This window comes from Syngnathus floridae, unplaced genomic scaffold (genome assembly GCF_059516105.1).
Source record: "Syngnathus floridae isolate MCC-2025c unplaced genomic scaffold, RoL_Sflo_1.0 HiC_scaffold_38, whole genome shotgun sequence".
Taxonomy (NCBI): domain Eukaryota; kingdom Metazoa; phylum Chordata; class Actinopteri; order Syngnathiformes; family Syngnathidae; genus Syngnathus; species Syngnathus floridae.
In genome coordinates, this window is record NW_028284067.1 from 468,666 (window position 1) to 480,115 (window position 11,450).

The 11,450-nt window shown below is 48.8% G+C and overlaps 1 protein-coding gene and 1 long non-coding RNA gene across 2 annotated transcripts; both read left to right on the plus strand.

Annotated features, from left to right (window-relative positions):
* The first annotated feature begins 4,767 nt into the window (after positions 1-4,767).
* Positions 4,768-5,347, plus strand: LOC148378573 (uncharacterized). Its single transcript, XR_015855789.1, has 3 exons — positions 4,768-4,838; positions 4,975-5,079; positions 5,224-5,347. It is a non-coding gene; the product is annotated as an uncharacterized LOC148378573 (long non-coding RNA).
* Positions 5,348-5,633: 286 nt separating this feature from the next.
* LOC148378574 (janus kinase and microtubule-interacting protein 3-like) lies at positions 5,634-6,889 on the plus strand (the record flags this gene model as incomplete). Its single annotated transcript, XM_088367860.1, has 5 exons — positions 5,634-6,014; positions 6,112-6,345; positions 6,466-6,531; positions 6,593-6,661; positions 6,738-6,889. Coding segments are annotated over exons 1-5 (611 nt in total), but the record flags the coding sequence as incomplete, so codon positions are not given.
* Between the last annotated feature and the right edge of the window lie 4,561 nt (positions 6,890-11,450).

An 11,450-nucleotide genomic window follows, 5' to 3' on the forward strand; every position in this document is an offset into this window, starting at 1 on the left:
AGGATAGCGAAGCGAGACCGCAGTCGAAAATTTCAGGATCGTTTCCACGACGTCAAAAACATCAGGAGTATGTGGCAAGGCATACGGGCGATTACAGACTACAACTCACCCTCCCCCCCCCCGGTGGGTGTAGTTGATGCTGACTTTCTAAATGGTCTAAATAACTTCTTTGGGAGGTTCGAGGCACTAAACGGCACTCCAGCAGTTAAAACTGTCCCCCATCAGGAAGAGGAGGTACTCTGCCTTGACTCCGCCGATGTGTTGAAGACCCTGAGGAGAGTCAACCCCTGTAAGGCCCCTGGCCCCGACAACATTCCTGGGCGTGTGTTCAGGGAATGTGCAAGTCATCTGGCTGGGGTCATCACAGACATTTTTAACACCTCGCTGGGCCAAGCCACAGTGCCGGCGTGCTTTAAGACTGCCTCCATCATTCCGGTGCCGAAGAAACCTCAAATCACCTCATTTAATGATTACCGGCCTGTTGCACTGACTCCGGTTATGATGAAGTGCTTCGAAAGGCTGCTTAAAGGTCACATCGTTTCCAGACTCCCCCTATTATTTGACCCGTTCCAGTTTGCCGACCGGCAAAACCGCTCCACTCAGGACGCCATCTCCTCCGTTCTTCACCTGAGCCTGGCTCACCTGGAGGAGAAGAACACCCATGTGCGGAGGCTGTTCCTGGACTTCAGCTCAGCGTTTAACACCATCATCCCACAGCATCTGGTAGGAAAATTGGAACACCTGGGCTTCAACACCCCCCTTCGCAACTGGCTGCTAGACTTCCTCACCAACAGACCTCAGTCAGTCCGGGTCGGACAGAACACCTCTGATGTCATCACCCTCAGCACAGGCTCCCTTCAGGGCTGCGTCCTGAGCCCCCTGCTGTGCACCCTGATGACACACGACTGCGTCCTCAGGTTCACCACCAATCACATCGTGAAGTCAGCAGACGACACAACGGTGGTGGGGCTCATCAGAGACAACAACGACCTGGACTACAGAGAGGAGGTGGAGCAGCTGGTGGGCTGGTGCAGAGAAAACAGCCTGATCCTGAATGAGGAGAAGATGAAGGAGATCATCGTCGACTTCAGGAAAAAACAGCCTCACCACGCTCCACTGATCATCAACAGCTCAGCTGTGGAGGTGGTCAGCACCACCAAATTCCTGGGGGTCCACATCACAGAAGACCTCACCTGGACTATGAACACTACGGCACTGGTCAAGAGGGCACAGAAGCGCTTGTACTTCCTGCGGAGGATGAGGAGAGCCCACCTGCCCCCACCCATCATGAGGACGTTCTACAGGAGCACCATAGAGAGCATTCTGACAAGCTGTCTCTCTGTGTGGTGTGGAGGCTGCACCGCCTCCGATTGGAAGAACGTGAGGAGAGTGGTGAGGACAGCAGAGAGGATCATAGGGGCTCCTCTTCCCTCCATTCAGGACATTTCATCTCAGCGCTGCATGTCCCGTGCCCGTAACATCATCAATGACCCATCACACCCCCACCATGGACTGTTCTCCCTGCTGCCCTCTGGGAAGAGGTTTGCAGCATCCGCTGCAGGTCCACCAGGTTCTGCAACAGCTTTTTCCCTGCTGTCATCAGACTGTTGAACACTAGAACTGTTGAGCTCTAAACTGAACTCTGCATCACACATTCACAGAACTGTACTTTATGACACTACGGACCTCTATCTTGCACTATCTCGCACTACCAACTTTACTGAACTTGTATAAACCCTTTAAATAGAAGTTTAATACATGGTTTAGCATTCCTCTGCACACTCTTGAATACTGTTTTGCCTACTTGCACTATTGCATAATTATCACTGCTGCACTTTATACTTATTTTTAATATATATATATATATATATATAGTATATATGTATATATATATATTTTCATAGGGTATGTTACTTCTATTCAACTGCAATATCACTACTTTGTTGTAAGACGTATGCAACGGAATTTCGTTTTGTATGCACCATGTGCAGACAAGATGACAATAAAGTTTGTCTAAGTCTAAGTCTAAGTCATGTCAGGTCAGCTGTCTGGAGAGAGAGAGAAGTCAGGACCTGCGGGCGGAGCACCACCGTGCCACCGCCGCCATGACGGAACTCAAAAGCAAACTCCATGAGGAGAAGCAGAAAGAGTTAGCCATTACCAGGGAGACATTACTGCGGCAGCATGAAATGGAGCTGATGAGAGTGATCAAAATCAAAGATGGCGAGATCCAGCGACTGAATGCCTTGGTCCTCAGCCTGAGGGACGGCTCCATGGACAAGGTGATCCGCTCTATCCGTGTCTGACTATCGGCACGCCACGTCGGGCTTCGATGCGGCCGCTACCGTATTGTGTAGCTTGTCCCCAGTAAGCGTCGCGGCGCTCCGTTGCGGTCTCAACGGCCCGGTGTGGCGCAATGTCTGCTCAGGTGAGGAGGGGGGGCGCTTTGCTGGCGGAGGTGGAGGAGACGCGGCGGTGTCGGGAGACCGAGCGGTGTCGCCTCCACCAGGAGCGCGGAAGAAGCCCTGGCAGCGGCCCAGCAGGCCTGGCAGTCCCGAGCGGCCGAGCTCCGATTGGCTCATCACCAGCATCGGGAGGAGCTGAGCCGAACCAAGAGAGACTGCGAGAGGGAGATCCGCCGACTGGTAGGACTGATCAGATGCGCGGTGCGTGGCTATGTTCCCAATTTCGTTGTATACCTGCAGTGCAATGACACCTAAGGCATTCTATTCTATTCTATTTCACAAGAAGAAAATGTCCGGTTGCTCGCTTCGCTTTTGTCACAGCAAAGGTGTTCTAGTCGATTCAAGAAAAAAATTGGCCGGTTGCTCTCTTTGTTTTTGTCACAATTCTGGCAAATGAGTTTGCCCGCCTGCCTGAGCGCTCCCCGTTTGTACATCCAGACGGATGAGATCAAGCTGAAAGACAGAGCGGTTAGTGTTTTGGATGAAGCCCTGGGGCCGGCCACGTCCACCGCCTTCAGCTGCAGACTCAGGCTGCCGAGCAGCAGATCGCTGCCCTGAGGGATTCCCAAAGGGCGGGCCTAAACTACCCTGGAAGTGGGGTCAACGCCGCTACTAGCAATCCTCTTCATTGCGTAAGCCACCTCATCACACACTTGCAGTACGCATGACTTAGTTCGTTGCTGGAGGAAGGTAGCACAAAAACAGTTTTGAACTTTGAACGAGTGCTTGTGTGTGTGTGTTGCGGGGCGTTTTCAGTCTCAGGAGGATCGGGACACGCGACGGTTTCATCTGAAAATCGCTGAGCTCAGCGCAGTCATCAGGAAACTGGAGGATCGAAACGCCCTGCTTTCTGAAGAGCGCAATGAACTGGTAATTTATTGACGGCACGCTTGAAGGTTTGCGCTACGTTTGATGCGCGCCATCCAGCGAGGCACCCATTGCGCTTGCTTATTAGTTGAGCGGCGCGGCGAGTCGGTTGCCTGGTAGATGTCTTTTATTGGGAGCCAAAGCCACGATTCCGTTCAAACCGATGCAAAAGGAATGGATACGTTCTGGCCCGCGTGTTGTGCGTCTTTCACATCCCGCACTTCATGCTTGCAGCTAAAGCGACTGAGAGAAACAGAAAGCCAGTTTCTGCCACTCCTGTACAAAAACAAACGCCTGAGCAGGAAGAATGAAGAACTCTAGCTGGTGCTGTGTCGCCTTGAAAACAAAGTGCGCTTTGTCACCCAGGAGAACGAGGAGATGGCAAGCTTGGTAAGTCGACGCGGACAACGGCGGCGTGCCAACAGAGTCCACTGCATTTGTGTTCCACAGAGAAGGCCTAGTTCGCTCAATGACCTGGACCGCGGTTGCGGCCAGCAGGACGGTGAAATGGAGTTCCTTCAAGTTGTGGAGCAGCGGCACATCATCGACGACTTGTCCAAGGTATTCAGGCAGGCGACTCGGTGCACGTACGGCAGCGCCGCGCTCGCTCGCTGTCGCCAGGAAACCTTTTCCGTCCAAAGCTTGGCCGGCGGCCGCCATCCAAAAAATTGGCCCCTTAAATTCCGACCTTTCAAGCAGGAGCATTGTGCGCACGCGTTTGAACACGCTTTAGACTTGTTTTGCCGTTTTCAGCAGCTCAAAGCTCCCGTTTTGTCAGCGCCTTTGCCACTCGCTGTGCGCTGAAAACGACGGACTTGCCCGGCTGCTCAGCCCGTCAACCATGAGCCGCGAGCGCGACGTCATTGTCCGTAGGCAGCTAGTGGCAAAATGCACCCTGTTAGAGTTGCGCTCGCTCCAACTTATTTTGCAAGAACCACACGGGAGACAAGTAAGTTCTTTTGGACACCTGCAGGTGGAGAGTCCATCCGTTGTACGAATGAAGTCTGACTCTCGGCTCCTGCACGAGCATTTTAATTAAGAGAAACAGGGTGGGTGTAAGAGTGGATTGAATAGAGGAAGCCCTTGACCTCTAGTCAAAACATAGCAAGGGGTGTTTTACGACTTTGTGTAGGAAGGGATAAGCGATAGGGATAAATAAGGGATGAATAATATTATTTATTACAGGTCGCAGTCAAAGTCAAAGGAACACAATGATACGATAAAGATAATCTGGAAAACCCTGACACACCCTGTAGTTGTCACTTTTGGAAAAGACGAGCGTCCCTCCAATCATCACCGGTGACGTGTTTTTCAGGCTCTGGAGACAGGAGCTCATGTCAGAAATGTCATTGTGAGTCGCGTTTGTTTCTGCGCCGGAGCCGTTCGTTCCCTTTGCATCCAAAGAATCTCAAAGGCGGATTATTTGTGTCGACAGGAGAGAGATTTGCTGCTACGATACCGACGTCGAGAATCTCTGAGGAGGAACAAAGCGTGAGGTCCTGCAAGGTGAGTCTGTTTGTTTGCGGCTGCTTGGTGTTGCGCAAGATGAAATGGCCTTTTTCTCGCTATCGTTCCTCTCGTCGATTCATCGTGAGGTGTCGCTTCAGTTTGTTCAGAGAGATGTTCGCTTCCGCGCCCGCAGGTCATCGAAACATTTTACGGCTACGACGAAGACGTGTTGGTGGACTCGGACGGATCGTCCTTGTCTTTTCACACCGACAGAACCCCCGACACGGAACCCGAAGAGGTAGCCCGCCATTTCTGCCAGCGTATTGACACCAAACATTCCTCTTCAGCCTGGAATCGGACTCGTCTTTGCGTCGCGGGTGCTTTGTCGCCGGTCTGACTGATTCTGGTACTAGTGCTGTGTTGCATTGGTGTGTGCATGAAGAGGCGGAGCTTCGCTACCGCCAGCTGACGCAAGAATATCAAGCGCTGCAACGAGCCTACGCTCTGCTAGCCCAGACCAGCGAAAGGGGACTACGACGCCGAGAAGGAGATCAAGGTGGCGCCCCTTCCCGCAACCCCCGGCCGGGTCGCAGCCTCCCCGTTCTCACCCAGCCTCGGGTGTTCTCTGGTCTGAAAGGAGGAGGAGGAGCCTCCCTCCTCCTCCTTTCAGACCAGAGAAAAGCTGATGGTAGAAATGGGTCACTATCAAAGCAGAGTAGCAGATCTGGAGTCAGCGCTGAAGCAACAAGGACAGGTAAGCTCATCAATGAGCACACCTTTTTCTCAGACAAAATAGCTACATTCTTCAGTCACTCATCCGTCTGGCATTACTGGACCAAACCCCCCCCCACCCCCCCCCCCCCCCCCCCCGAACGTGGCTGGGAAAATGCGGAGAAAAGCAAATGTCATTTTCCAGTCAACCAAAGAATTTGTGGATGAAAATGACACAACATTCCAAAGCTGTCCACGCGTTTGTCTCTTCTAGAATGTCAAGTGGGTGGAGGAGAAGCAGCTGCTGCGTCAGAGCAATCAGCAGTTGGCCGAAAAAGTGACGGAAAGAAAGGCGCTGGGCGGAGTCGCTTGGCGTCACACCTGTCGGGAAGCCCCGCAGATGAGGTCTGACTGTCTTTTCAGGTCAGGCGGATGGAGGCGGAAGAAGCGCGTCTGAAAGAGCACATCCAGGATATCCGAGACCAAAACGAACTGCTTGAGTTCCGCATCCTGGAGCTGGAGGTGGGAAGACTCGCACAAGCGTGTTGAGGCCAGAGATGTGACGGACGGACGGACGGACGGACGGACGGACGGACGGATGCATGCCTCTGCCTTTCAGGAGAGGGAGTGGCGCTCCCCCGTCTTGAAGTTTCTGCAAGTCCGTTTCCCAGACGGCCTCAGCCCTTTGCAGATCTACTGCGAGGCCGAGGGCGTGAGCGTACGTAAGGCGTCCCTCGCAACCCTAACCTTAACCCGAGGTCCCAGAACACCTTACATTGCTCCTTGCGCCTTTCCCCCGGACATCGTCATCAGTGATCTGATGAAGAAGCTGGACATCCTGGGCTATAACGCCGTAAGTGTATGTCGAACTCCTTATGTTCGCACTCCACGAGACTCGGCGGCTCAAATGTGACTTTTGGAAGGCTTTGCGCTGAAAGAAGCTTGTTGACGCTGTGCCTTTGGGCTCTTGCAGAATCTCACCAACGAGGAGCAGGTGGTCGTGATTCACGCCAGGACCCTTCTCACCCTAGCCGAGAAGGTAACGCGCACGTCCACGCACGCTCTCGCATTCTGCTTATGTGACAGCAGCCTTTCCTCAGTGGTTAGAATACATCAAAGTGACCAAGTCAGCACTTCAACAGAAGATGTTGGACATTGAAAGTGAGAAGGTAGACAGACACGCGACATCAGCCAAGGGGAACTCCGGCAATGTGCCCCAACAATTCTGACCTTGAGCTGTGCTAGGATATGTTCTGCAAGCAGAAGGGCTACCTGGATGAAGAGTTGGACTTCAGGAAGTGTTCCATGGACCAGGCTCATAAGGTAAGCCGCCCTCAAATCTCCCGCCGGACCACTGATGGACGAGGATTGCGGCCCAGAGGATCCTGGAGCTGGAGGCCATGTTGTACGAGGCGCTACCGCAGCGGGACTGCCCCGCCACGGACGGCGAAAAAGCCAGCCACGCTGGCGTGAATGACGTGCTGACGGCGGATCAGAGAGAAGAGCTTAGGAGCGCCGTGGACCAATGGAAGCGAGCCCTGATGTGCGAGTTGAGGGAGCGCGACGCTTGCATCCTCCAAGAGAGAATGGATCTGCTGCACAGCGCGCAACAGGTAAGGGCCCAAAGCCAGCCCGGCACTTACTTGCACGCTTACTGGCTTTTGAATGCCACTTTCCATTTGTCCGTCCTAGAGGAACAAAGAGCTGAAAGAATTCATCGAAGCTCAGAAGAGACAAATCAAACAATTGGAGGAGAAGTTTCTGTTTCTCTTTCTATTCTTCTCCTTGGCCTTCATTCTGTGGCCCTAACACCAGCTGGTGAGTGAGCTCCAGCGGCACCGCACTCGACACCTCCGATACACTGCCAGCCGGTCTCAGACGTTGGCAGACGCTCCGATGCCAACGTATACCCCCCGCCACGGTGACAGAGGCACCGCGTCACACCGGCGCTCATCCAATCAGAAGGCAGGAAAAGCAAATTCACATGCAGGGCACTTTTGAACCAGAAGAGAGCGCCACAAAAAACGGTTGTTGCCCCAAACGCGCACTAAAAAGGGTCAGAATAACAAGAGTCCCACTGGCCAGCCGGGGCCACCCGTCCAGCTGTTTCTTCAGGGGGGAAAAAAATTGGAGTCACCGGTGAGTACATTTTGCATTTAGCTCTGCTTTTCTGCTTCTGTCTTCAAGTGTGTGGCATCCTGCGATCAAAGAGTCAGCCAACCCCAAAGCGGTTGACCTCAACGTCCCACCACCATGCCTACCAGAGCAGGTGACGTGATGCTTTGGACATCCTTCCGTCTCAGATGCCCAAAAGTACTCTTTGCCACATCTGCGGCAATACGGTGTCTTTTCAAAGGTGCAAATAAATCCAGCGTGGGCGGAACACGCACGTCTTCGGTTTTTCCCGCTTTGTTTGTGTGACAGCTGTTGTGAAAATTTTATACAAATAAAGTTGTATAGTACAGGTTTGGCCAAGCCGCAACTCCCGAACCGCATGCGGCTCTTTTATGTTCATATCAACATTTGTGTGTGTGTGTGTGTGTGTGGGGGGGGGGGGGTTGTGCGTGTTGGCTTCACTTGAGTTCAATTTGGTATTTTGGTCAAAAGCGCATGTGGTGAAATTCCACAAAGTAGGATGGGCAAACACATTTCTTTAAACTATGAGTGTCAATTGGGCTCTCGAAATGGCAGGGAAAAGATGCACAGCAAAACGAAAATACGTAGATGAACACAGGACGTTTTAATCAGAGTGGGAAAGTTTCTATTTTTTGTTGAACGTGATGGCAAACCATTCTGCCTGATATGTCAGACCTCAGCGCATTTCAAAGATTCAAATCTTCAGCGCCATGCACTTCAGCTCACTCCATGCTAACATTGATCAGGCGTCGAACCCGCATCATCATGCTTAAGAGGTGGCCATGCTAACCAGTGCGCCATTATGTCAACGCATAATAACTAAGTCTACTGGTCAAAACAGCGGTTACTATATGACGTCGCTACGTCGTGGTCACGTGACGCAGACAAGACGTCAATGGACGTGGGCAGAGTTAACTTGTTTTTAAAAGGGAGTAGGCAGAAGAAATATTTAATTTATTTAAATCTATTTTGAGTGCACACCATTATGCCAATGCATAACAACTGTAAATCTACTAAACAAAACAGCGGTTGCTATATGACATCTGCCACGTCGTGGTCACGTGACATACGTGACGTCGATGGGCGTAACTTTCGCCGGAATTCAAATCCGCGGGGAGAGTTAACTTGTTTAAAAGAGAGTGGGCAGAAGAATTATTTAATTTATTTAAATCTATTTGGTGTGTGCGCCATTATGTCAATGCATAACAACTGTAAGTCTACTAAACAAAACAGCGGTTGCTATTTGACGTCTGCCACGTCGTGGTCACGTGACGCGGACGTGACGTCGACGCCTACTTTACATCCCACCGATCACAGGACTCCTCGGCTGCATAACCGTGCCCCCTTCCCAACCAATCGGATTTGCTATACGCGAAAACGACGCCAATGGAAAGAGCTTCCGCCCAAATTTAAATCCGTGGGCGTGGCTCGCAGCAGGAAGTAGGAAAATGGCGGCGATGTTGACAAAGACACAGCGGATGGTAACATACGACTAACAAGAGAAATATTTTTATTTTCTGCTTGCAACTGGACCGTCCAGAGCGTACACGGTAAGTACAACTCATCGTTTTTAAAAAGAAGTACTTTTGTTGCCCTGAAAAGCGAGTGAGCGTGGCGTTTGTGGGGGACGTCGAATTTCGACGATTCTTTCTGGTCAACGGTTGTAAATGATTGTGTTGATTAAAAAAGAAAACTTGATGTAACTCTACTTTTAACTGCCGTTTCAGATAGATTTGGAATTGCATCACATCCAATTTTGCCTAGAGCGTACACGGTAAGTAACACTCGTTGTGTTTAAGGAGATTTACGTTTGTAATAGCAGAAGTGTAGCCGCGTTGCGTTGTACGTGTGAATGTTGGTCCGGGCGAAATGTTAATGTTTAATTTCATTCCTTTAGGTTCCACGGTGTTTGTTGGCTGCAAGTTTTCCACTGCAAGAAGAGGCTCATATCATTGACCAGGAGCGAGCTACAATGGTGAGTAGCCATAACATTTATGTTAAACACTTCCTATTTCATGTCTAACAGTACTTGATTTAACAAATAACCATAAATAAATACAGTGTGGGCACTGAAGTTAACATATGTGATTATACTGCCTAATCTGTCACCGAGTAGATTGTTGCAAAGTAATATAAGATCCAAAGTTGTAATTCAGAATAGTTTTCAAAAGAAGGCCATTAGAATTATATACAAGTCTGATTACCCCGAACAAGCTATTAATTAAATCACAAATTCTTCAATTCAAAGATTTGGTAGATTATCAGACAAATAATGTCTAACAGTAATTGATTTAACACATCACGATAAGTAGATTGAGTGTGGGCACTCTCAAGTTAACCTATGTGATTATACTGCCTAATCTGTTACAGAGTATGTTGTTGCCAAGTAATGTAGAATAGATCCAAAGTAGTAATCCAGAATAGTTTTGAAGAGGCCATTAGAATGATAAACAAATCTGATTACCTTGAACATAATAACAAGCTAAGTGTTTAATATGTCCTATGAAGTCAAAATTGGGCACCATCATGTGGTGAAATTTGGAATTGCATCACATCCAATTTTGCCTGGGAACAAACAGATTACATAAATCTTAGTTTTGAATAAGCCACTCCTTCTCAAACAAGTAAACTCTGCCCATTTTGCGCAGTAGATGTTCTGTTAATATCTAGTATTTATACAAAGTCATAATTTAAATTGCTTTCAACCTTCATTCATCGGTTCAACCAACATTACTCGCTCTTCTTACCAACTTGTATTGATTTAACTAAGCGTTTAATACTTCCTATCAGGTCTCAAATCGAGATTTGGCAAAATACAATTTCAGCAAATCCAATTTTGCCAGGGAACAAAAATAGATTAAATAAACTAAATAAGTCCTCTTCCCATTAAATAAATCAGAAAAGTCTGTCTTGTAACCAGTCCTCTTCAAACAAGTAAAGTCTGCCCATTTTGTGCCGTAGATTTTGTGACTATGCCTAGTATTTAAACAAAATCATAATTTAAACGACTTCTTTCCTTCATTCACTTTGGAAATTTGGAATTGCAGCAAATCGAATTTTGGCAGGGAACAAAAATAGATCAATTAAACTAAATAAGTCTTCTTCCCATTAAATAAATTAAAAAAGTCTGTCTTGTAACCAGTCCTTTTCAAACAAGTAAAGTCTGCCCATTTTGTGCCGTCGATTTTGTGTTAATGCCTAGTATTTATACAAAATCATAATTTAAAGGACTTCATTCCTTCATTCACTTTGGAAATTTGGAATTGCAGCACATCAAATTTTGCCTGGGAAGAAAAGTAGATTAAATAAATTTAATAAGTCTTACTACTTCCCATTAAATAAATTAAATACGTCTTACTTGTTCCCACTCCTTTTCAAAACAGTAGTTTAAAACGAGGGCCCTTCACTCAATCTTTAACCTCAACCCCGCACGTTGTGTTGTATCTGTGAATGTTGGTTGTGGCCAAATGATAGTTTTCTTTCATTCGTTTAGGTTCCAAGAAAACTTGATGTAACTCTACTTTTAACTGCCGTTTCAGATAAGCGGGTATTACGTCGCAGTCAAATGCCGCGGATATGACGTAATTGCCCGAACCTCCGCCAAAATTCAAATCTGTTGGCGCGATGGCCGTGAGCCACTGAGCAGCGACGATTATCAACAGAAATATCTTTATTTTCTGCTTGCAACTGGACCGTCTAGAGCGTACACGGTAAGTAACACTCATTGTGTTTAAGGAGATTTACGTTTGTAATAGCAGAAGTGTAGCCGCGTTGCGTTGTACGTGTGAAAATTGGTCGAGGCGAAATGTTAATGTTTAATTT